Raw genomic sequence first — 25795 nt, 5'->3', positions numbered from 1 at the left:
GTATCATCCAGCTCTGGTCCTTTCCCTAATAAGTTTGTCTAACATGGTCAGACACTACTTGGCCACATCGTTCCCACTTGCTTGCTCCTGAGTCTGGCTCAGTCTGACTTCTGCCTCCACCTCTCCTTAGGACCTTCCCACTGAGGGCCCAGCAGCCCCACAAATGGCTAAACTTCAAGGTATCCTTTCAGGCCACGTTGGCTCCTACTCTTGGAAGCCTGAGGCACTAGTGACCACCTCCTTCTCGCCGCTTCTGCGACAATGCTCTACTGGTTCTCCCACTTTGGGCCATTCGCTTTCCATCTCCTCCACTGGCTTCATTCCTTCTGCCACCCCCAGTCATGGGTGTTGCCCAAGCCTGGTTTTGTCACCCTCTGCTCATTTCTATGCTCTGCCATGTGGTGTGGCCTCTCAGCTGAGCCACAGCCCCTCAGTTTCAACTGCCACCACCGCATGATCACCAGCAGCATGTCCTGCCACCATCTAATGCCCTATGGCCATCCACAGCCAGGCCTGTCCCCTCTGTCTCCTGAATATCCTATCACCATTTCCACTTCTGCCTGTGTTCATGCCCTTCCTTTTACCTGGATTGCTCTTCATTTTCCACTCTGCCCTGTCAAAGCTTAGCTTATCTCTCCCAGACTCTTGGCCCAAGTCCAATCTTCTCCTCAAAGTCTTCCCTAGCCAATTTAGCCCAAGTGAAACTCCCTTCAATGAACTCCTATAACTTACTGTTTGGAACACTCCACTCAGCAATTAATCCTTTATCAAGTGTTCATTTTGATCACTTCATGCATATGCCACTTTTTGTCACAGCGAATCCTAAATTGCTAAGGAAGGGATTAGAGTCTCCCTTCTGTTGCTGGGCCCTACAGAGAGCTAGGACCTACTAGACCCTCAACAGATAGTTTCTTTTTTGTTTTTTAGTTTTTTTTCTCTCTCTTTTTTTTTTTTTTTTGAGATGGAGTCTCACTGTCACCCAGGCTGGAGTGCAGTGGTGTGATCTTGGCTCACTGCAATATCCACCTCCCTGGTTCAAGCACCTCCCCTGCCTCAGCCTCCCTAGTAGCTGGGATTACAGGCGCATGCCACCATGCCAGGCTAATTTTTCTATAGAGGAGGTTTCACCATTTTGGCCAAACTGGTCTCCAACTCCTGATCTCAGGCAATCCACCCTCCTCGGCCTCCCAAAGTGCTGGGATTACAGGCATGAGCCATAGCACCCGGCCAACAGATAGCTTTTAAACTGAACTCTGGTTTGCATTCAGGAGTTCTCTTCCCCCAGCTAAGTCTTCCTGGATTCTTTTTTTTTTTTTTTTTTTTTTTTTTTTTTGAGACGGAGTCTTGCTCTGTCGCCCAGGCTGGAGTGCAGTGGCGCGATCTCGGCTCACTGCAAGCTCCGCCTCCCGGGTTCCCACCATTCTCCTGCCTCAGCCTCCCGAGTAGCTGGGACTACAGGCGCCCACAACCGCGCCCGGCTAATTTTTTGTATTTTTAGTAGAGACGGGGTTTCACCGTGGTCTCGATCTCCTGACCTTGTGATCCGCCCGCCTCGGCCTCCCAAAGTGCTGGGATTACAGGCGTGAGCCACCGCGCCCGGCTGGATTCTTGAACCTTTCCCTACAAGACTAACTTAAACCTCTCTGAGCTCTTCTTTGAACTGGCTCTTCCTTCCCCAAGTTCACTGTTTCATTATGGAGCCCACACCCACCCTCAAGGCTTTCTGAGCATCCAAACAGGCTGAGCACAAAGGTAGGGTGACGTCATGCTGCTCTGTTTCTACACCCTATTTTGTGCTGGCTTTCCTTTTAAACCACAAAGCTGCTGCAGATTCCTTGTTGGCTGGTGGGATGGGGTGGCGGCTCAGCCAGCTCAGCCTCTGATGTGCTAGCCCTGCCCTCTCCTGCCTGGATCAGAAGCCTGGCCATCCTTCCCCAGGGTCTAGTCTATCCTGGGGTCCTTTACTTGTAATTTCTCTTTCTGCTTGAAGTCAAGTGGTCACACCTGGGACAAGTGGGAACAAAGAGGGTGCTTTTGCCCTGATCTCCCTGAGATGAGATTGTCCCAAACTGCTGGCGAGGACAGCCTAGCATAGAGGCCTCCACCTTTCTTTTTTCCTTTTTTCTTTTTTCCTTTTTTTAAACGGGGTCTCCATCTGTCGCCCAGGCTAGAGTGTAATGGCAAGATCTCGGCTCACTGCAACCTTCGCCTCCTGGGTTCAAGCGATTCATGCCTCAGCCTCCTGAGTAGCTGCGACTATAGGCATGTGCCACCACACTCAGCTACTTTTTGTATTTTTAGTAGAGATGAGGTTTCGCCATGTTGGCCAGGCTGGTCTTGAGTTCCTGGCCTCAGGTGATCCACCCGCCTTGGCATCCCAAAGTGCTGGGATTACAGATGTGAGCCACCACGCCCGGCCACACCCTTCAAGCCCCTGACTTTCCTGCTGGCAGGAAGAGTGGCTTGGAATCCTAGTGATGCCTATACCCCAGGACAAATCAGAAAGGGCTCTGGGTCTTAGGGAGCCCTCCTGGCCACTCTTCTGGATCTCTCATCTGGTTCAAAGTAGCTGCTATATCACCAGGAACAAGAACATCATTTCCACCCCCAACAGAAGCAGTAGCCGAGAATGCTAGGGCTCCATTCATTATTAGGAAGCGGAGGAGAGAGGGTAAATTAGTCACAGCTTCCCAAGAAAGAGATGTTTCTTAGGAAATACACATCATCAGTTCTAGGAAGCGTCATCTTCAGAACTGTGAAATGCTGAGCCACAGGCAAGATGAAACAGACCCTCCTATCTGTCAGTGAAGACAGAACTGCACCTGAGAGAAGGCAGGTCAGACAGCAGGAGCCAACCTGACCGAGGCCATGGTGCAGTGTCTCTTTGTCTTGGCACAAAGGAGAGCCCTGTGTGCAGTTCTGCTGCAGGGAAGAGCTGGAGCCTTGGGACTTGGTTTAGCTTCTAAGTGAGGCCCTCAGAATACCCTTTGGGGAAATGCCTCTGTTCATGAGGAAGGCAGACAAGCAGAGCCACAACACAGGGACACAGAATCAGCCCGAGAACTAACCAGCTAAGCAGCCAATGAGAAACCCAGGGGAGGGTGAAGGGAACATGAGAAGGGAGACAACAAGGAGAGAGAGAGAGGCAGGAGCCAAGGTTAAGGAGAAGGAAAGGGGATAGGTAGAGTCTTAAAAATCCATTTGATCGGCCTGGTGCGGTGGCTCACACCTGTAATCCCAGAGCTTTGGGAGGCTGAGGCGGGCGGATCACAAGGTCAGGAGGTCAAGACCAGCCTGGCCAACATGGTGAAACTCCGTCTCTATTAGATACAAAAATTAGTTGGGCGTGGTGGTGCGTGCCTGTAGTCCCAGCTACTCGGGAAGCTGAGGCAGGAGGATTGCTTGAACCCGGAAGGCGGAGGTTGCAGTGAGCCGAGATCATGCCATTGCACTCCAGCCTGAGTGACAGGGCGAGACTCTGTCTCAAAAAAAAAAAAAAATTTTTTTTTTTCATTTGATCAACAATCCAACTGAAGTCATTTTGAACAAGCTTATATACTGTACAGGTGTCACTTAGCGGGTGTGACTAATACCCCAAAAAACAGGATCAGAACAAAAGTGGCAGAACCCATTTAAGATAAGTTTCTTCAAAAAGGATGATGCTCTCTTGGGTGCAGGTAGTCCACCCAGGAGCCAAAACCAGCCACCCAAAGTGGGGAAAGACTAGCTGGGCAGAAGTGATGTGGAAGTGTCTACGAGGAATGGAGATCAGTCTGGCAGGGCTGCTACTGCAAAACCTGTCCCAGGGAGCCGACCTTCCAAGCGCTGCATATTGGGGTCATCCTACTGGAGAGCCCTGTACTATCATCTCCACCTTCAAAGAGAGATGTTGAGAAGTGAAGAAGATGCTTCAAATAACTTGAAATAGAACGAATGTCCCAGCCCTCCTTGCTTCCCTGGAAATGTCCTGCCCATACCCTCCTGGCCTGGCTCACAGCCAAAAGCCCTCACCAGGACGTAGAGCAGGATGTAGAGGTGGTGGGTCAGCCAGAAGCCCCGGAAACTGCGGCGGCGGAAGTGGTGGGAGGCGAAGACATACATGATGGCCAGGACCAGGAGCAGCACAACCCCTGTGAGGCCTGCAACGTGAACACAGGATGGAAGGTGGAGGATCAGTGCCTTGAAAGGGGACTGTTCTGGGGCTTCCAAGGTCCCCTTTCCACTCCACTGCCCAAGTTGGGGTAAGAATGTCCCAGCATTCTCCTCTGGTTCTCTCCCCTACACCACTGATCACAGGTACCTTTCATTTCAGCAGACATTATTCACTTTTCATAGCCTTTGTCACCATGATTTTTTTTTTTTTTTTTTTGAGATGGAGTCTCACTCTGTCACCCAGGCTGGAGTGCATTGGTGCAATGTTGGCTCACTGCAACCTCTGCCTCCTAGGTTCAAATGATTCTTCTGCCTCAGCCTCCTGAGTAGCTGGGACTACAGGTGTGCACCACCATGCCTGTAATTTTTTTTTATTTTTAGTAGACACAGGGTTTTGCCATGTTGGCCAGGTTCGTCTTGAACTCCTGGCCTCAGGTGATCCACCCACCTTGGCCTCCCAAAGTGCTTGGATTACAGGTGTGAGCCACCACACCCAGCCAATCTTTCACCCATGTCATTATTTGTTTTTTGTCTGTCACTTTCCTGACTCTCAGGTTCTCAAGAACAAGGAACAGGCTAAGCTAGTTTGCCACTGAATCCTAGTGCCTAGTGCAGGGGCCTGGCACACCGTGGGCCCTATATAAAATTGTGCTGGGCCGGGCACGGTGGCTCTAGCCTGTAATCCCAGCACTTTGGGAGGCCGAGACGGGTGGATCACGAGGTCAGGAGATCGAGACCATCCTGGCTAACACGGTGAAACCCTGTCTCTACTAAAAAATACAAAAAAAAAAAAAAAAAAAACTAGCCGGGCACCCGCCACCTCACCAGTAGTCTCAGCTACTCGGGAGGCTGAGTCAGGAGAATGGCGTAAACCTGGGAGGCGGAGCTTGCCGTGAGCTGAGATCGGGCCACTGCACTCCAGCCCGGGCGACAGAGTGAGACTCCGTCTCAAAAAAATAAATAAATAAAAATAAATAAATAAATAAATAAATAAATAAATAAATAAAATTGTGCTGAATGAATGGATGCACAGCGTGTCCACTGTGGGCCCTCTGGGCCAAACAATGGAAATAGCAGGCCCTGCCCTCATCGAGTCGAGGTTTGGTCCTTGTCCCCTGCACCACTCTTCATTGGCTGCCACAGCACACAACATGAGCACTGGCACTGTTAGTGACTGGGCAGGACCACACTGTCCCTGCTCATCACCAGGGTCCCCAAATACAACCCAGAGTTGGTGGGAGGCCCCTCCTCTCCCAGGGGATCCAGGCCATGGGTATACAGGGGGATAATACTGGAGCCAGGGCAAGATAGAGAGGACAGAGAATGGTCCCTCAAGTGATCAAGGAGGAGAGAGGCAGAAGTTAAGAAGATTAGAGCCCTGAAGTATAAAAAAGTAAAGGTTAAGAAGGGATCTAACCAAAGCCTGTAAAGTCCTAAAGGGAGAGGAGAGCATAAACACAGCCTTATCCACTAAATCTCAGTGTGCAGGAATTAGCAAGCACCCTCTGAAGTTCAAAGCAGATCATTTTAGGATTAAAAAAAAAACACCCATGCCGTGTTTCACAGAGAGAAGCCAGTATAGAAATTGTGTTACTTCAAGGAAAGAACAGAGTGAAAACATAAATAGGTTCAGGAGAGTTTGAATAGATTCACAGCTAATAGCTCTAAGATGGGTGATTATAGGGAGTTAGGAATATCCCCCAAGCGCTCTTTTCAAGGCATACTGGGTAGGCACCTCTGTCTGACTTGACAAAGAGCCCGCTCCCTCCCCCATGCAGCTGGGGCACAGTACTCCTCAAAGCTACTGTTATGGTATGTGTGTGTATTGGGGGAAGAGGTAGCCACTCGTATTCCACTGGAACTAGTCCAGAGTAGGAGATATTTCTCCCACTAACCCTACTAGAGGAGGAAATAGCCCAAAGTAGGAGCAGGAATCCAGCTGAGCTCCTGGGAGGAGGACTGGAATGCAGAGTAGCCTAAGTCTCTTGCCACCAAGTAGTGTCGTCAGGCCAGAGGGCAGAGCCTGGGTCACCAGAAGAGCTGAGTGAGTGAACCTGGGCTGCTCTGGGGTGCAGAGAACCCAGAGCCTTGAGCTCACAGTCAGGTCCAGAAATTCATGGATCAAGGAGAGTTCTCACCTGGTACGGTCTGGAAGAACCACCAGTAATACTTCTGGGGGAACTCAGACCTGTGTGGAAGGGACAGCAAAGAGAGACCTTGAGAGGAGATCTCTTTTTTTGTTTTTTTTTTTTTTGAGGCAGAGTCTTGCTCTGTCACCCAGGTTGGAGTGCAGTGGCATGATTTCGGCTCACTGCAACCTCCACCTCCTGGGTTCAAGCCATTCTCCTACCTCAGCCTCCCCAGTAGCTGGGTTACAGGCACACACCACCACGCCTAGCTAATAAAAGGAGATCTCTGGGTCTTCCAGATGGGACCCTTCAGGGGAGGCACCCCAACTCAGACACCAGTCTCTCCTGCTGACTTAGCATTAGGGGCTCAAGCTGGTCACTCTCTGTCCTGTAACCCAGAAGGTGACACTCTGCTCTGGAGCCAGAGAATTTGTTTCTTTCCACCCAAAAGGAATCCTCCCCATTACACACACACACACACACACACACGCACACACTCACACTTACCCATCATCATGGAAGAGGCCAGGAAAGAGGCAGGAGAGGACGCTGAGGGGGCTGATGGAGAACAGGTACACATTCACCACATGGCCCACACTGTGTAAGACTAAGGAAGAGCAGACCGTGTGGTGAGCTTGGGGCAGCCCAGGGTGGGTGCTCACTCATTCAGCCCAAGGTGGAGGACGCTGGCCAGAGTGGGGGGCCTGAAGAAGCACCTAGGAGTCTCGACCTCTGACCTTTTTTTTTTTTTTTTTAGATGGAGTCTCGCTCTGTCACCCAGGCTGGAGTGCAATGGTGTAATCTCAGCTCACTGCAACCTCTGCCTCCCAGGTTCAAGCGATTCTCCCGCCTCAGCCTCCTGAGTAGCTGGGATTACCGGCATGCGCCACCACACCCAGCTAATTTTTGTATTTTTAGTAGAGACGGGGTTTCACCATGCTGGCCAGGCTGGTCTCGAACTCCTGACCTCAAATGATCTACCTGCCTCGGCTTCCCAAAGTGCTGGGGTTACAGGCATGAGCCACCATGCTGGCCCGGACTTCTGACCTCTAAACAATCTCCTGGCCCTCCCCAACACCCCAGAGACACACCATGCACACAACCATGTGAGTCTGGAATTCTAGCATTAGAAGTTCCCTCCTTTGCTGTCTCTCATAGAGTCATGCTTTAAAACATAAAAATTGGGAGAAATGACACATTATGCACACTCATTCCGGGGTGTTAGGAACTTGTCAGCTGAGGCTGCTGAGGTGCCCTGGAAAGTGTGGGAAGAGGCACTTGGCAGTGACCAGTGACAGGCTCCCGGGCTTACTTCACACCCTGGCCCAGGCCAACTCCATCCTGATGGAGAAGGACGTTAAAGGTGAGTGCCAGCAGAGAGGGGGTCTCTCAGAGGAGGGGAAGCCAGCGGGGACTGGAGGCCCTGGAGAGCCTCCCCAGGACACCCAGGCCTTGCCTGTGAGGACGATGGCGGTGGAGGCAATGAGGCGATGAAAGTCCACAGCGGCGTCGAAGGGCACGTAGCGGTTGAGGAAGGTTTCTCGCAGGAAGGTGATGAGGTTGCGGCACATGGTGAGCAGGATGTAGGAGAACATGAAGGAGATGCTGGCTGCCGTGCCCCGCGACAGGATGATTCCCACGCGGGTGGTGTCCGTGATGCCCGTGTGGTGTGCGGCAAAGGCGTAGTCTGTGGAGGGGGCCCAGGCAGGCAAGCGAGGGGCAGTGCAGAGGAGAGCGAGCTGGTTAGGGAGGTCATCAGCGGTAGGCCCTGGCCGGCTGCCACTCACAACAGGCCTCCCCTTCACAGTCTTCACTCAAACAGGCTCCACTTACCCCACCCAGGGCTGGCACTTACCGCAGGCCTCGCCCCGGGGCTGTCGGTCACTCACAGTAGGCCCCACCCCCAGGGCGATCACTCATTGCAAGCCTAGGGAAAGGGCTTGTGGTAAGTGAAGTCACTCACAGTAGGCCCTCTCCAGGAAAAGCCCCCCAGCGATGGCGTAGAACACAGCCACGCAGCCGATGTGGCGCCGGTAGTTCTCAATGAAGCGCTTGAACTGTTGCACCGTCTGGTGGAGACGGCTGCGTTGGAACTTCTCTCGGTGCGCCTCAGTGAACAGCAAGGGCTGGAATGACGTTACCCTGGGAGACAGGAAGCCTTAGCCCTTGGCACCTACCATCGGACCCAACGCTAGTGGGGCCCCGCTTCACGGAGGGGAGCTGCCCAGAAGCGAGGGAAGCCGAGTGAGCCTTGTGGAAGTAGGATTTAGACCTCACCGTATCAGGCTATATCACATTGCATAAGCAAGCTGGCAGTGGAGGGATGGCCCGGAGTGGTCATATCTTCCCAGGGGATGCACTCCATCTACCCATGTTCTTTCACACTCAGTCTCTCTCCTTCCAGTCTGTCGCTCCCACCTCCCACCCAGCACCCATATTCAGCCTTTACTAGAGACTCAAAGGACACCTCTTCCATGAAGGCATCTCTGACCTCCCTGGCAGAGGTGAGTGCTTCCTTGAGTTCCAAAGGCCCTCGCTCTTCCCACTATTCGAACAGTCATCAGTGGGACATTGAAATGATCAGTGTAGCAGACTATCTCCTTAGATTGTGATGTTCTTGGGCAAGGACTATTCACCCTGCCTCTATCCACGATGTTTAGCACAGTGCCTGGTACCAAGGAAAGGATGTTTGTAAGCTGAAGGAATGGATGCACTGCCTGGCTTAAGGGGAAGAGCAGACGTACTTCTTGCCAAACCTCCGCCGAATCTCCTGGGGAGGGTCTGTGTCCGTGGGGCACTGCAGTCTCTGAGGTGTCAACTCCGTCTCTATGTCGCCGTGGGAACAGTGGGCACTCACTCTGGGAGAGGGACTACGACAAGAATGGTAAGAGATAGGATGCTGGCCATCTCAACCACTCATTCCTCTGCTGTCCTGGTCTGCCGCCAAACCCATTCTGCTGAGGAAGGATCAGAGCTGTCAGCAAGGGGATAGCAGGATTTCCACAGACACCTACAGACAGAATGAGTCAGATCTTGGGGGTCCTCACTAAGGCTGTTGCATATGCCTTTACCCTTCACAAGGGCATCTGGGCCAGGCCGTAACTGAGAGCGGAAATCCAGCAGGCTTTCTGCTTGCTCCGGCACAGGGCTGTGTCTGCCTAGAGAAAGGGGTGCCTTTTTCTAATTTGTTTGAAGGTGCTGCATGGGCTAGCAGTGGCCCTGATCCCAACCATTCAGGGGAGAGAAATGGCAACTCCCCAACTCCCCGCTCCGACATTCCCAGATGGGGGCTCACCAGATCATCTCCTGGCTGATGTAGGAGGCTCGCCGGCAGAGGTCCTTGATGACTTCAGGCACCTCCACCCCTGCAAAGCAGAGCCGGGCTAGGGAGCAGCTCAGGGTCCAGAGCCCAGGAGGGCCTGGCTCAAATGGACAGCACTCCTACCATCCCATGTTCAGACACAGGAGACAGTCCCAGACCGATGGAGGCCCTGCCTTTGGGTGCCCCAGCCTCAGCCCTTGTCCCCAGTGGGAGCTGGACCCAGCCATAGGTGGGCAGGGAGAAGGCCTGAAAGAAAGTTGGTCAGGCAGCCTTCCCTAAAGAGTGTCTCTCATCAGTCCCACTTCTGGGACTATGGGGTAGAGTTCAGGAACTGTATATAACCTGCCCTCTGAGCCTGCTCTGCTATCAATATTCGGCTTCAGATCCTCCAGCTTAAAACCTCCAAGAGTTACATGTAGAATCTAGGTGGTAGGTATACGGGAGATCATACTGCAGTTGTTTTACTTTTCTGCGTTTGAAAATGTTCATCATAAACTATGCAGGAGAAAAGCTCTCCCAGGAGTCACCCCATTGTTCCTGTCTAGGCTGAGCACTGAAGGCAGGGCAGGACTAAGCTGCAAAGCCAAGTTCTTACAGGAGGCCTGGGAATCTCTGGGTTTCTTCCAAGTGCTGAACCAAGCCTGAGGATGACCCTGGTCTATAGCTGAGGTCAAAAGAAAGTAAGCTGAACTATATTAAAATTAAATCAGAATGTTTTAAACAAAGTGTTAATGCCTGTACTCTCAAATGTTCCACAAACAGCAAATGTGGTAAAATGGTAACAAATGTGGTGAAATGGTAACAAATGTGGTGAAATGGTAACAAATAGGTGAAAAGTGAAGGAACATCTCTTTTTTTGAGACAGAATCTCTGTTGCCCAGGTTGGAGTGCAGTGGCACAATCTTTGCTCACTGCAACCTCTGCCTCCTGGTTCAAGCGATTCTTGTGCCTCAGCCTCTGAAGTACTTAAGACTACAGGTGTGTGCCACCACACCTGGGTAATTTTTGTATTTTTTTTTTTTTTTATAGAGATGGGGTTTCATCATGTTGGCCAGGCTGGTCTTGAACTCCTGACCTCAAGTGATCCTCCCGCTTTGGCCTCCCAAAGTGCTGGGATTACAGGCGTGAGCTATTGCACCTGGCCCTTTTTTCCTTTTCTTTAGTTTTAAAATCTTTCAAAAAAAAAAAAAATCTGGACTCAACAACAATTGAAAGAAAACAATACTCAGTGCTAATCTTCCTCAATCCCCAAGCCTGGTCTTACCCTCAATCCCAGGTGTTGGATGTCCCTGGGACTCTGTGGTGTGGGCTCCCTTCCATGTACCTTCCTTGTCCCTGCCCTCAGGCTCAGGTGCCTGCTGCCCTGGCTGCCTGGGAAAGGTAAAAAGCTGCAGAATCAGGAGTGCTGGCTTCCCTCTCTTCCAGCTCTCCTTACTCCCAGGGGGAAGCCCTGACCAGAGGCTCATCTGTGTCTTGTCTAACTTGCTCCTCTTCCCTGTGGAGGCTGCTCAGCCTACCCCTTCTCATAATTCTGGGAGGGGCTTGGTTTGGTCTCAACATGCCCCAGTGAGAGTTCTAAGATGAGAAGATACCATAACAGCTCAGAGCAGGCCACAGACAGACCCTCCTGCCTGCTGCTTGCCCCTTCCTCACTCTAACTCTAGCCCCCACCCACTTGAATCAGACATAGGTGGGGCAGGAAGTAGGGGGAAGGACAACAGAACCGGGTCTTCATGTACACAGCAAACATTTACTAAGCACTCAGCCAGAAGATATAGCGGCAAAAAAACCCCCAAGAGATACCACCCCACCCCCACAACCAGACACCCCAGCTGAAGGGAGTATGGCCTGGGTAGGGCTGTCACAGGGAGACAGTCTCCCCCTACCCTGGGCACCAGGCACAGGGGGCTTTGGCAGGGAGCCAGGGGAAGCAGAGTTCCAACCACCATTCCCTACCCTATCCTGACCCTGCCCGCCCCACCAGCAGAGCTGCATTATGACTTTCGCTGACCCTAGGCACTTTCACCTTTGTGGGCCCTTTCCTCCATAATAAAAAATAAAAATACTTTCAAATTATATTGTATAATTATGTTGATATAAAGAAAACTACAATCCAGATTGGATCCATTATTATATATCACTACATTCATTTTTTCCCTTCCGATTTTAATGGAAGTTAAAACATTTCTGTGGACTCCTAAAAGTATGTGGGCATTGTGCCTACTATGCCTAACCAATGAGTCAGTGCTGCCTACCAGGCTGCCCCACCTTTGACACAGAGCTGCGTGAAGCGGAGCTCGCTGTTGTGGTCCCGCAGCATGAAGTGAAAATCCTCCCACGTCAGCTCCTCCTTGTCCTGGAATCCCGACTCCCGGAACATGGACTCCACCACCTCAGCCAGCTGGGCCTTGGACAGGCAGTTGTTGGAGATCTCGATGAAGGATCTGGGGTTGGGGGAGAGGAACCATCAGGCTCTGACTGGGGCCTGTGATCCAGACACAGGACATAATGACTCCATCGCACCAAACTGTCTGTGCCCACATGGAGGGGCCCCGACTGGCCACATCCCAAACCCCCTGCTAGTTGGAACAGCCTCTGGTTACATGGGTAAGGAGGAGGCCTCTGCCTTCCTTGGCCCTTCTGCTCTCTCCTTCAGGTCCCACCTCTTTGCCCTGGCGTCCCTGCCCTGGCCCATTCTCCTGGCTGTCCCAGAGAACCAACCTCAGCATCCTGATGAACTCATCCTTGGAAATGAGGCCATTCCCATCAAAGTCGTACATGCGGAACATAAGGCGAGACTTTTCCTCAGGAGAGCCTGGGAGAGGGAGGACTCCATAAGGAGAGCCCCCACCTGCCTGCCTGAACCCCCAGGCTGGCCAGAAGGGGTCTCACACCAGTGTGATGACCCACTGCTGGACACAGTAAGGGTCGCTCTACTTCCTGACCTCTGCCTGGGCACTCCTGGGCATCTGCCATGGCTGGAGACCTGGTCCCAGGGCTTCTCCACCTCCAACAGATCCAGTCCCTGTCCAGCCTCTCCTATCGTTCCCTCCTCCCTCACCTTTCATGAAGACCACCAGGATGTCCAGGAACTCTCGGAAGGACAGGTAGCCATTGCCATCCTTGTCAGCCAGAGAGAACATCGACTCCACAAACATGTCCTGGGGTTTGAGGCCCAGGGACTCGGCAAACTCGGCCCTGCTCAGCTCACAGGTCAGGGCCTCCCGCACCTTCTGGGAGGAGTCCAGGGGTAGGGTCCCTGCGTCGGCCTGGTTGATGTCCAGCACCTGCACTTGGGCAGTAGCAGAGGGAGGGAGAGGAGACAAGGCTTCCTTGACTTGAAGTTCAGCTGAGCCCTGTAGGAGCCACCTTTTGAGGTGTCTGCCCAGGACCCCCTCTGCTAGGCGGCACTATGATGGTGCCTGAAGCCATGTTTGTTCTACAGAACCCTGACTCTCTGCCTTAGCTGACTGGACAGGGAGCTCACTTGGAATTAAGAAGTGTGAGGTCTGTCTTGACCTGAGCACAAGAAAGCTCAGAAAGTGTGGACCACTCTCTTCCTCCAAGTGCTCAGCCACTTAGAGACCAAGTAAGGCAGAGGCAGCCTAGGAGAGCCGTGGCCTCACTGGCTGACAGCTTTCCTTTTCTAGGTCCTCCCTTTGGAATTCCTGAGACATCTCTGTATTCTCAGTCAACTGACCCTTTGTCAATGCTAGCTTATTGGGGTTTCTCTTATTTATACATAAAATAGTTTTAACTAAGACAAGGCGTCTGCTGGGTTGAGGAAAAGCTGGGCTTGGAAAAGGGCAATTCTCATTGTGGCCATCCCCAGCCCACCCAGGGGCTGTCCCAGCATGAGAGAACAGACAGTGAGGAAGCAGGCAGGCCACGGGCCACAGTACCTGTCTTTCCTGCCTGTCAAGTGAGGTGCCTACTCCAAGTCTGGTGATGGTTTCATGAGGTAAACCTTATAGCTTCAAACAAGGTGCTGTAGTGGAAAGAGCCTAGGGCTGAAGGCAAGAGACCCGGGTTCATGTCCCTGTCTCTGTCACCTGCTTGGTGCATGACCTCAGGCAAGTCTCTTCGGTTGCCTGGGATTCATTTCCTCATCTGCTCTACTTATCTCACAGGTTTACTGTGAGAATCAACGAAAGTGGTTGTGTTGAAAATGTTCTGAAAGCTGAAATCACTGTGCAGATATGAGACACTGACAGCTACCCGCAGGATATATCAGCACCCTTCATGTCTCAGCACAGGGAGTTCCCATAACCCCAGTGGATCCTCAATGAGTGAAGACGCCCAGTCCTGCCTGGGCTCTGGTAAGAAGTCACCCAGCTGAGGGTCCCTCTGTTCTTGTACATATTCAAGTTCAACTTGTTTGTCCTCAAATGACTTTAAATCATGTTCCCGGTACAGAGTAAATGTCTGTTCAATGGATGCTTCCTTCATGAATCCTCTCCCCAGCCACATGACCCTGCTCTTTCTCCTCAAACATTAATTTTTTTGCTCTTCCATGGAGACCTCTGTTCAGTCCCTCCTGTTCCTTTCCTCTGAGCCAAAACTTCTCCAACTTTAAGTCCTTGCCAAATATAACCTCCATCATGACCTCGCAGCATGCCGAAGGCTCACTGTCTTCTCTGAGCTCCTGGATCGCTGATTTCCTGAATCACTTTTGTAACCTTCATTCTTTGCCAGTTATCTTCCTTTCTGTGCACGTTCTGTCTTCCCAGTGGGATGATAAGCTTCTTCAGTGGGAGAACCATGCTCTGTGTGTGTGTGTGTGTGTGTGTGTGTGTGTGTGTGTGTGTGTATATATATGTATATATATATTTCTTTTAATTGAGATGGAGTCTCACTCTGTTGCCCAGGCTGGAGTGCGGTGGCGTGATCTCGGCTCACTGCAACCTCTGCCTCCCAGGTTTAAGTGATTCTCCTGCCTCAGCCTTCCTAGTAGCTGGGATTACAGGCACCCACCACCACACCTGGCTAATTTTTGTATTTTTAGTAGAGATGGGGTTTTGCCATGTTGGCCAGGCTGGTCTCAGACCCCGACCTCAAGTGATCCACCTGCCTCGCCTCCCAAAGTGCCAGGATTACAGGTGTGAGCTACCACACCTGACCATATTTATCTTTATCTACCACGTTTCTCCACTCCACTACCCTGCTCCCAGGCTGCCTTTATTTTTGTGCCAGCTGTGGACTCAAGTCTCTGAATTTTTGTCTTGTTTCTCTATATCCTCCCAATCTCTCTCAGAAGCCTGCAAGGTGGACATCAATGCCCCATGGAGGGCTCTGGCAGCTGCACTCCCCCAAGGAGGGGTGAACAATATCCCTCATGGTGCCCACACTGCCCTGGGGCTCTGCAGCCTTTGGGGCAGGCTGAGATGAGCGAGGATGGAAAGTCTGGGCAGCCCTGAGGAGAGCGATAAGCAACAAATGCAGAGAAGCCCATTCCTGGGCATCCCCCCACTGAAGCCTCGTAGCTGGAGGTGGGGTTCAGATGGGGGCGGGGCAACTCCTTATGATAAAGTCTGGTGATTCATCCAAAATTGCAATAAACTTGATTATTAGCTGAGAACTCTGGGCTCTGACTTCCCCTGGACTCACCTCATGGCCTCACACAGGTAAGGATGCCACCACAGCATAAGGATTGATCTGATCCCATGTACACACCTGGGAGAAAAGGTGCCTGAAAAAGGTCTCCAGGAGGTGGCTCCGCTGCTCCCGCGTCACAGCTCCTCTCATCAGCTCCTGCTCCCGCAGCTCCCACTCCTGGATGCTCAACCCGCTCTCCTTCAGAGCTGCCCGGAGGTTTTCCACCAGCGCCTGCCGCTCTTCCTCCGAGTTAAACAGCAGCACCTAAGGGGGCAGCCCGAGCAAAAGCAACCATTTGCCAAGGCCTCTTGAGGTTAGGCACTTTATGTGGATTATGTCAGAGGGGCCACTGGAGTGACCTTGCAAAAGAGATATTGTATCTCCTTTTACAGAAGAGGAAAGGGGCTCAGTAGGGTTAAGTGACTTGCTCATAGGTGCAGAGTTTGCATTTAAAGGCATGTGTACAAGGACATTCTTCCCTCTGTTCCATACTGGAGAAGGGAGAGGAGGGCAGGGAGGCCAGAGGATGGAGGGGATCATGGGCCAGGCCTCTGATTTAGCTCTCCTCCAAAATCTCTAAAAATTCACTACATCCTGAGATAAGAGGACAGGGAAGAGGGCTTTGCTTCTTCCAAGGACACCCAGCTGGGACCTGACAGGTTGTCCTCAGAAAAGGAGGAGGCAGACTGTGGTTGCAAGAGTTAGGTGGAAACCATGGAGATTATGTCATCCAGCAGGCCCGGAGCAGGATAAATGTGTCCAAGTTTCTCTATCAGGTACTCCACCGGGGAACAAGAAGCCGGACTCCTGCACAGTAACTACCATTTCCTGCCTCCTGGCCCCGTGCTCCTTCCCCTCCCCCTGGCTGCCTCCCTGGCGTTGGCTGTGGACAAGGAGCCAGGTGCCAGCTGAGCAGTACCAGGTCATACTCCTTGGGGATCTTGAGCAGCAGAGTGCGGCGTCCACGATTGCTGGACAGGACAAGGTTGACCTGCTGTGGAGGCTGCAGCTGGATGGTGCGGAGCATGGTGAGCCTGCCGTCTACCACACGGATCTGCCCAGGCTGCAGGTGCACGAGCACGGGCCGGCAGGGCTCCTTGCGGCCTTGCCATTCCAAAGCTGGGGGGAGAGAGACAGGGCTTTGTCAGTTGGGATCCGCCAGAGGTACATTGGGAGGAAGAGGGCCAGCTCAGGGCTGAAATTAGATTGAGGCCTCCACAGTTCATTGTCCCCTTCTGGGGTACTGAGGGTCATTCCCTCCCTGAAAGCCTGGCTGTGCCTGTAGCCACATGAAAAGAATAGTAACTATCATTTCCTGAATGTTTTCTAAGTGCTCAATACTATACCAAGTGCTTTGCATGAACTATTTCATTTCATTATAAACCTGTGAGGTAGGTGCTATTATTATTCCTATCTTATGGATAAGAAAAAAAAAAAAAAGGTTTAGAGAGATTCAAAAATCTGCCTAAGGCCCTATAGCCCATAGTGGTGGTGGAACCAAGATTCCAATTCCAGTCTGACTCTGGACCTTCATTAATCACTTCTCTGTTGCCTGGACTTCCAGCGTGAGATGCTACAAATCAGCAGTTCCCAGGGAATCGTCAGTCATAGTAACCCTGTAAGATCTAGGCAGGGTTCAAAGACTCCTGCACGTGAGGAACTCCGGAGGCTGCAGGACTCCAGGTCCAACTTCTGCTTAATGCCACTGTGGTCTTGCCTACAGTCCTAGAAAAGGGAGGCCTTTTCCTGAGGCTGCTGGGGTGGAGGTGGGTAGCTGTAGTGCTGAGCCATGTCCTCCCTACCACCACCCTGGCCAGCCCTAGGCCTACCTTCCATGCCTCCCACGAGTTTCTCAGACACGATGCTCTGGCGGTCCTGGCCCTGGAGCCTCTTGAAATTTCTCATCCGGAGCCGGGCAACAATCCAGGCACTGAGCAGGCTCACTGGGAGGGCAGAGGCAGTAGGACGCTCAGGGAGAGGTGTGGCTCGGGGGGTTGGAAGCGGCTCCTTTCTCAGCTCCTTTCCTGGCAGTACCACCTATTGTCCCTACCCCCTAGGTCAGCTTGCTCAATTGTTTCAAATTGTGAAGGTCCCTGGGGGAAGCTGCTCTGTATCCCATGGGGAGCTTTGGGTAGCATCTAAGATGCCCACGTTGCCTCCTCATATTCTACCACTCATGTCCCTTACTAGCCAGAGACTAAGTCCAGAGTCTTTGTGTCAGAGCCTAGACTCACCCCACCAGGCTGCTAGTTGACCCACACACAGCCTTGCCAAAGACTAAGCCCCAAGCCTCACTCCAGTGACTAGATCTGCCCCAGCCTTCCCTTCCTCCCTTCCTCCCTCCCTTCCTTCCTACCTTCCTTCCTCCCTCCCTCCCTCCCTTCCTTCTTCCTTTCCTCCCTCCTTCCCTCCCTTCTTCCCTCCCTCCCTCCGTTCCTCCCTCCCTTCCTCTCTCTCTTTCTTTCCCTTCCTTCCTTCTTTCCCTCCCTCCTTTCCTCCTTTCCTCCTTTTCTTTTCTTTTTTTTCTGTTCTTTTCTTTTCTTCACAGAGTTTCCCTCTTGTGCCCAGGCTGGACTGCAATGGTGCAATCTCAGCTCATTGCAACTGCAATGGTGTGATCTCAGCTCACTGCAACCTCTGCCTCCCGGATTCACTTGATTCTCCTACCTCAGCCTCCCGAGTAGCTGGGATTACAGGCATGCGCCACCATGCCCAGCTAATTTTGTATTTTTAGTAGAGACAGGGTTTCTCCATGTTGATCATGGCTGGTCTCGAACTCCCGACCTCAGGCGATCCGCCTGCCTTGGCCTCTGAAAGTGCTGGGATTACAGGCGTGAGCCACCGCGCCGGGCCTTAGCCCTTGTTCTTAAACAGGGATTTGCCTCTGACAGTCCTCTAGGCCCAGGCCTGCAAAAAGCTGTGGATTACAGATTCCCCCTGGCTCCTGACCAATGCTGGGCCCTGCGGGGAGTCCCAGGAAAACAGGGAGGCAATCCTCCCTGGAGCTGACTTCTCTGTAGGTCACACTTCTCTTGTCCCTTCCTCCTCTAGTGTTTCATTCTCCTACCCAGAGGGACCATGCTCTGCGTGGTTTGTTGTCATTAGTGGAACCACCCAAACTGCATCCCCTAGCTTGTATCCCTCACCCCACTCCACTCTGTCCATCATTTTACCCAAAGGGAAGCAGCAGAGGGTCCCGATGGTGACCCCGAAGCCAAATCCACTGCCCTCAAAATAGTCACGAACAATGGAGGGAGCACAGGCTGGCAGGCCTTCAGTGCTGAGCTGTCTTGGCTGCGGACAGGGGTCTCCTGGGGAGGCAGAGGAAGCCAGAGTCCTGGGTGCTGGGCCACAGGTGCTGGCACAGGATCACTGAGGAGGTTAGGGTGGCAGAAAGGGGGTGGGGGCACTCTGGGTAGCTGAGGGGAAGGGGCTTCCTTGGGTAACAAGTGGGGTAAAAAATGAATCCCAACCTCCATCTCTCCCTCACACACACAAGTGTATGTACAAACACACACACACACACACACACACACACACACACACACACACTCTTCCCTCACTGCTGTAGAGTTGGGATATCCTCACCGCACAGAGCCCTCCTAATATTATACCCAGCCCTAGCTCCATCTCAGCCGAATGTGAACCTCCTCACCAGCTCTCTCTGAGTCTTGGTTCTGCCCTCACTCAGTACTTTCTGGAGTTGTGCAGAGGGGACCCTACACAGCTGCAGGTGGCGGCCCTGGCACCTGGAGTTCCCAAGGGCAGAACCACAGCTCACTCCCCTCTTGGAGCACAGAGGTTGACGTTCAGCCACACTGAGCCAAGCCCAGAGCTGAAGAGGGACGAGGCTCCAGACCCACCACTCCTCCAGTCACCCCTTGGCCACTCACCTTTATGCCAGACAAAGACACTGGGCTGCAGAGCACCGGGGTCAACGTTGATAACAGCGACCAGCACGTCCCGCAGGGTGGTATTTCGGATTTCTTCAATTTCCTTCTTGGAGAACAGCCTAAGTTGGAGAAAATAGAAGTCACTGGGATGGGAAGGGAATGCAGGCCTCCAGCAACCCCAGACCCAAGGAGCCAGGTGAGAAAAGAGACCCAGAGGTGTTGGGAAGGGGGCGGTGGGCTGGCTTGGAATCAAGGGCGCAGGGGGGCTGTCTAAGGCCAGGGAGAGGGTCTGCGGCCCAGGCTGAGGTAGAGCTTACCTTACCCTAGCAGGCCTTACCCATTCCTGGTGTTCTCAAACCAGTAGCGGTCACCATCCCGCAGTCGCACAAATTGGTCAAGAACGATGGTGCTGAACAGGGGTCCAGGGTCCCGGTGGCTCTCCAGGAGTCCCCCAGGGAGCAGCTCCAGCCAGGACAAGTCCTGCTTGTACAGGTCAGCTGTGGCCTCCAGTACCTGGAACCAAGAAGGGGCAGGAGTAACAGCAAGGACACGGCACCCACCCTCAGGCAAAGAGGTGGTTCGCAGGGATTAGCCCCAGGGATGATAATAATAAATGTCAGTAACAGCAACTCACTCCTCTATAGTGCTTATTATGCCCCAGGCACTGCTCTGAGTGCTTTACATAAGTGAACTCCATTATGGGAACCCTCTCACACATTCAGCTGCCTATTCTAGAAAGTAATAAAACAGCCAGCCAATCCCCATTCATAACTTGTTCTTGAAAAGGTATGAAAGTTGAAGGGACAAAACCAGAAGCGCAAAAGTTGAATGGCAGAATGATGTGTTATAAAAGGTTTCTATTCTTTAGAACTAAATTTTTTTTTAATCAAATGCCTGATTATATATTGCCTTTTAGAGACAGTTTTCAAAAACATATCACCAGCATTACCTGACCTTTACTTTAGTTTTTTTCTCCACAGTGTAAATAGCACTTGACCAGCTTAATTCCACTGAGGCCCATTTGAAGCTAAAGATTTGCTACTCTTGGTATGCCTGGTGATTCCTATCTATATATTGATTTTATAAAGTTTACGAGCCCCCATGCTCATATCACTTCTTTATTGGCCTTTCAAACCTCCACTTTCCAATAATTTTATAAAATGGTAAGGGCAAAATGCAATAGAGTAGGCACACAATTGTAGAAACACTGCTGTGTCAAGATGGTAAGGTGCCCCAGTCTGGTCTCTTGGCTAGCAGGCATGCCACCAGTCCAGGTGATAGCTCAAGGTGTAACAGCTGACTCCTGAAAGGCAGCTTAAACATCAGTGCAAGAAAGCACAGATTGTTCCTAAGTCAAGGACCTTCTATACCCACTCAGGAGGGTGGAGAGAACAGTAAATGAGATAGTGCCTATTAAGTGCCTGGCAAACAATAGATGCTCAATACATGCTTGCTGGCTCTGAACAATCAGAGTGCAAAGCCAAATCTTGCTGGTCTGGTAATCTTCATCCTGATATGTAATATTGGGAAAAGTGACCTGGGTAAGCCCTGCCCCTCCCACTAGGTGCTTGTCTCTGTGCTCAAGTTTCACTACCTATCTCCCATGACTCAGTCCCACGTGCCTTGTCCCTCCCACCCTACCCTCGGGGTCCTGACCCCTCCTCACAGTGTCATTGCTCCGGAAGAGCACAGGGTTGATGTCCTGCCAGCGGGTAATAGGAGACAAGCCCAGCGCTGCCCTGGCCTTGTTGTAAGAGGGCAGGCCCAGATCCCGGCCCCGCTGCAGGCAGCTGGCCAGGTGGTCTGTGCGGGAAAACTTCAGTGGCCCAGGCCAGAAATCTGGAGACGAGATACCAGACAGTCTGAGGGAGCTCAGGGCCACCACAGCAGTCTCCAGTCCAGGCCCCAGGCTCCAACCAGCCCCAGAAGACTTGAGCCAGAAGGAGCCATGATCAGCATGTCAGAAGCTCTCTCATCAGTGAGTGCAGTGCAGGCTCCCAGCCCCAGGTACCCCCTCATACCTGGCTCTGGAAGTCCAGCTGAGCCTCTTCCCAGAGGCCAGGAGTTCACAACCTGCAGGGACAGCCTCAGACTCACCCCGTACATCTTCAACCACCACGTGGTCCTCTCGCTCTGCGATCTGGGAGGCCATGCCCAGCAGCAGTGCGTCCACATCTTCAGCACTTTGTAGGCTTGGGTGCTTTATAGATTGTGGGTGGGGAGGAGAGGGGCGTGGTTAATGGAGTCAGAGGTTAGATAGCCAGGCTCCCTCCACACCATCATCCTTATCCCTGAGCCCACCCAGTCCTACTGTTTGCTCCCAAACTGGTGGGACATTCCTGCTCTGCAGGTTGATTCCCCACTCAGGGTGAGGGGTGTCCCCATCCAAAGTCAATACTGCCTGACAGAGGTCTATACAAGCACAAGGGATCTTAAAATTTTACTTTGACCTTGGGAGACTTGACAATGTGGTTGGCAAATTCACTAGAAGATCTAGGTCTTAGTCCTGTTACTAACCAGCTGTATGACTTCGGGCAAGTCACAGGCCCTCTCTGAACACAGTTTCCTTCCCTTAATAAAAAGGGACTTTGATGAGGGGGACACTGAGGCCTCTTTCAGCTCAGCTCCAGGCTCTGATTCTATGGCTTCTTTTCTCTTCCTCCCTACTCCCTTCCCCTTAGTAAACACTTTATACAAAGTATCTTGCTTTGCTTTAAATTCATGATCAATGCTCTTCATCCATGCTGGCCTGATTTGGACGGATGGGCAATCCCCAATAATCTCTAAGAACCCCTGCTTCTTCCCCACCACCCTCACACATACGCATTCACACACCGCCCGGGATGTGTGTCTAATGGGAAGTTTCCTTGGGGCAAGTGAGACTAGCTGGGGTACTCCAAGGCCTACAGGACAACCAGAGCTGTCGAAGGAGAGGGAAAACATGGGAGGCAGCAACAAAGGCAGAACCATACTTGCACAGGCCCCACTGGCTCTCCCACAGCCCTGAGGTTGGGGTGGTGGCTTGACTTTTGGCCATGTCCAGCTACCTGGTCACCTCAGACTTTGTAGGGGAGATGCCTGAGGTCCTCCAGGCTGCCTCCTTCACCCCAGCCTATCCCAGCTGTCCGCTTCAGCCTTACTGCCTGCTTTCACCATGCACTCTCACACACACACACACACACACACACACACACACACGCATGCACACACACATATCCACCACTTCTGTGGCCCCCAGCTCGGACCTCACGGCTCCAGTAGCTATTGCAGACCCGGAGAGCTCTGGAGACACTTGAGTTCCGATTGATGACCACCTGGAAGTGGCAGCTGGCATTTCTGAAATGCAAAGAGCAGGGAGATGGTGATTGAGGTAATGGGGTTATACTGTCAGGCATCAGTTCTGTTCTCTGAGGCGGTAGCCAGGGACCCCAGGCCTTTCTGAGGTGGTGTGTGGTTCGGACCTTGGTACGTTCTGGGGGATCTGACTTTTGGAAGGTCCTATCCACAACATCAGACCAAATATCTAAAATGTACTCCCTCATTAACAACATCAGACCAAATATCTAAATGTACTCATAGCTCGCTCACTCTCTCTCTGACTCTCTCTCAATGTATGTATATACACACACATGTGAAATACATATATACATACACAATTGTATGTACAACATATGTGTACGTATATACCTTTTCAAAGGATTCAAAAATTGTTCTTTTGAAACTACTTGTCTGTGAATAACTCAATTGTCTATGTCTCGTACATCATCAGGCATACCCCAGAGATTATTCCAGAGTAAATCTAATCTATGAATTGTTTTAAATTATAAAGCAACTATAAAAAAATAAATGGACATGCTTTGTTTCATATACACTTATTTAAATATGTATCTTTTTTTTTTGAGACAGAGTTTCACTCTTGTTGTCCAGGTCAGAGTGCAATGGCACGATCTTGGCTCACCACAACCTCCGCCTCCCGAGTTCAAGTGATTTTTCTGCCTCAGCCTCCCGAGTAGCTGGGATTACAGGCATGCACCACCATGCCCAGCTAATTTTGTGTGTGTGTGTGTGTGTGTGTGTGTGTGTGTGTATACTTTTTTTTTTTTTTTTTTTAGTAGAGACGAGGTTTCTGCATGTTGGTCAGGCTGGTCTCTAACTCTCAACCTCAGGTGAACCACCCGCCTCAGCCTCCCAAAGTGCTGGGATTACAGGTGTGAGCCACCGCACCCAGCCTGTGTCTTTTTCAAGTTCCCTTTTCGTTATTTTGAAGCCAATATTTTCCTTCAGATTGCACACATTTTAGAACCCTCTGCCCCCAAAAGGTTGCAGGCCCTGGGCCCTGTGATTATAGCTAAAAATGTCCCCAGTGTAGTGTCAAGACATGAGGTTTAGACCAGTGGGCTTTGTGACAACCCCTGAACCTTTATTACTTTATATTTAATGGGTGGGGGGAGGGTAATATCTACACCAGCAGCAGGAGAAGGGAAGTAAAAATGCTTAAAAACCACAGTGATGTATCTTTTAAAACAATTGCTTTTCTTCCCCTCTCTATTCATCGTTCCCTTGGGGACACTTCAGACTGATAATCCTGTAGAGAGAGCTCCTGAGGGCGGATTTTCTTCAGTTGACAGCCCCATCCCTCCCAGCACACAAACCTTTGAGCCCCTCCCTCACCTCATGTAGACGCCAGGGGGCACCATGGTGGAGAGGAACTGCTCAGAGGCCGCCACGAACTCCGAGGAGATGCTGGGGTCCAGAAATGGCCGGTATCCTGGGGAAACAGGAGAAGAGAGGACAGAAGAATTTAGCCCTAAAATCCCCAACGTACTCCCCACCCCACCCCACAAAACACACTCACGAAAGCCCTCCCATCCTCCTTCCCCACTCCCTCACCTGTATACTCCGGGGGTGTTTTCTGCAGGAAGCTGGGCAGCCACTCATACACAGCGATGTTCTGAGGGGCAGAGAGAGGCGAGGGGAGGCTCCAGTTGGATGGGGCGGGGCCTGGAAGGGTCTGAGCCCAAGGACGGCTTCCAGGTGGAGATGAGGACCAGGCAGGGTCAGTCATGGGAGAAGCAACTCAAACAGGAGCGGTGTGAGGCCTGCCTCCTCAAGGAACCAGGGGATTTGGGGGAGCGGGGAAGGGGGGTTGGGAGGTGATAAATAATAATCACCAGCCAGATTTCTCCTCTAAACAGCGCTGTGCCTCCCTATCATTTACTGGGGCTTCCCTAGACCTCGGCTGTCTGGGGAGGGGTTTCTGGGTGGAGGTTGTCCACAGATGGGGAGCTCCGTGGGGCAGCGGAGTCTCCCGTGGACTTGCTCGCGGGAGGGGGGACGTCGCGGGGCGCGGACGGCTGACCTGGTAGGTGGCGATGACCCTCTTGCGCGCGTGCTGGAACAGCTCCTCGTCCCCCCAGTCTGGGTGCTGGCGGGCCAGCCTCTGCGCGCACAGGTTGTGATAGCGGAACCAGAGCAGACCCAGCGCCTGCAGGAAGGGCTCCCGGTTCCCTCGCTCCGCCCCGAAGGCTGCATCCGACGTGGGGGCGCAGGGGAAGAGATGAGCGGTAGCGTGATCGGGGGAGCCCACACTCGCAGACCCCCAGCCGGTCCCGTCCCGCCCCGGCGGCCTCACCGTACAGCCCCCTGGGCCCGCTCTGTCCGGTGGCGGGGTCGGGCGCCGCCCACATTAACAGGTGCTTCTGCGAGTCTTGGGGGAAGGCGGGGTCGGGCCCCGACGCCAACTGTCCCCCGGAGAAGCTCCGCAGCGCGTCGCTCCAGGAGTGCGAGGAGCCATAGATGGCGCTGCCGTCCAGCCAGCCCGTCACCTGGTTGGTCTGCGGGGCACGCGGCGGGTGAGATGGGGTCGAGGGGCGGCGGCGGGCCAGGAAAGGCCGGGTCCCAGCGGTTGTCCGCGGCTGGGGAGTGGGCGCCCCTCCCCGTCAGGCCCTGCCAGGCCCGCAGCCCTGGCCCCACCTGGCAGGGGTGCGGCCCCTTCCCGCCGCCTTCCCCGCCTCACCAGGTCTCGGGGATTGCTGGGGCTCCGTCCGGTCTCGGGGTCCCAGCGGCTCCTCTGGAAGGGCAGCACCACATCCCCACGCTGGTCTGGGTCGAACACGGGGTCTCCGGGCGGGATGTGGATGTTGAGGAACTCGGCAGGGCAGCCGGGCGTTTCCACGCTCACCAGGTCCGAGAGCAGGTGATAGCCTGTGGGCAATGCAGGAGGGGGTGCTAGGGCCAGCGGAGGGCCACTTTGCCTCCTACCCTAGGCATCCAGCCTCCTTCCCTCCCCTGAAGCTTCAAAAGACTCAGCAGCCCTTATGGGCAAGTCCAAGCCTTGACCTCAGGCACTCCCTCCCAGTCCTTTCTCTCTTCTGCCCCTGTGTGCCTGCACCTGCTCCAAGCTGTTGTCCTTGACAGTTTGGCTTTCTCCTTGGTAACTGGGAGGTGCCCTGTGAGTGTGCCTAGGCAAAGGGGCTGGCAGCACCAGCTCCAACATGCTGCAGGAACTAGGCATTCCTGATGGGCCAGCCAGCAACCCTCAGTCACTGGGGTCAAGCCACCCTAGCACCCCCACTTTGACTTCTCCTCAGTCCACTCTGCCAGAATCAGAACCCTGCCCTGAGCCTGTCCTAGAAGCCATGGGGCAATGCCTAAGAACAGGGTCCCATGGAGAGTCCCTCCCAGATTATTTTCATGTTTCTATC

At 52.7% G+C, this 25795-nt stretch overlaps 1 protein-coding gene across 1 annotated transcript in view; it reads right to left on the bottom strand.

Annotated features, from left to right (window-relative positions):
• Positions 1-25795, bottom strand: part of DUOX1 (dual oxidase 1) — a 35400-nt gene that overhangs the window by 5920 nt on the left and 3685 nt on the right. The window contains exons 4-27 of the mRNA XM_050797858.1: positions 25108-25295; positions 24724-24925; positions 24451-24617; positions 23982-24042; positions 23763-23859; positions 22337-22427; positions 21189-21291; positions 20758-20930; positions 19429-19604; positions 19092-19210; positions 18372-18509; positions 17028-17141; positions 16118-16317; positions 15277-15462; positions 12665-12890; positions 12325-12418; positions 11872-12047; positions 9577-9646; positions 9026-9151; positions 8245-8423; positions 7738-7968; positions 6789-6888; positions 6291-6340; positions 4012-4139 (exon numbers count right to left, since the gene is read on the bottom strand). Of these exons, the coding sequence (XP_050653815.1) occupies positions 4012-4139; positions 6291-6340; positions 6789-6888; positions 7738-7968; positions 8245-8423; positions 9026-9151; positions 9577-9646; positions 11872-12047; positions 12325-12418; positions 12665-12890; positions 15277-15462; positions 16118-16317; positions 17028-17141; positions 18372-18509; positions 19092-19210; positions 19429-19604; positions 20758-20930; positions 21189-21291; positions 22337-22427; positions 23763-23859; positions 23982-24042; positions 24451-24617; positions 24724-24925; positions 25108-25295 (3395 nt within the window). The remainder of the gene's footprint in view (positions 1-4011; positions 4140-6290; positions 6341-6788; positions 6889-7737; positions 7969-8244; positions 8424-9025; positions 9152-9576; positions 9647-11871; positions 12048-12324; positions 12419-12664; positions 12891-15276; positions 15463-16117; positions 16318-17027; positions 17142-18371; positions 18510-19091; positions 19211-19428; positions 19605-20757; positions 20931-21188; positions 21292-22336; positions 22428-23762; positions 23860-23981; positions 24043-24450; positions 24618-24723; positions 24926-25107; positions 25296-25795) is intronic.

Source organism: Macaca thibetana, chromosome 7 (genome assembly GCF_024542745.1).
Source record: "Macaca thibetana thibetana isolate TM-01 chromosome 7, ASM2454274v1, whole genome shotgun sequence".
Classification (NCBI taxonomy): Eukaryota; Metazoa; Chordata; class Mammalia; order Primates; family Cercopithecidae; genus Macaca; species Macaca thibetana.
This window is presented reverse-complemented; position numbering and strand designations above follow the sequence as displayed.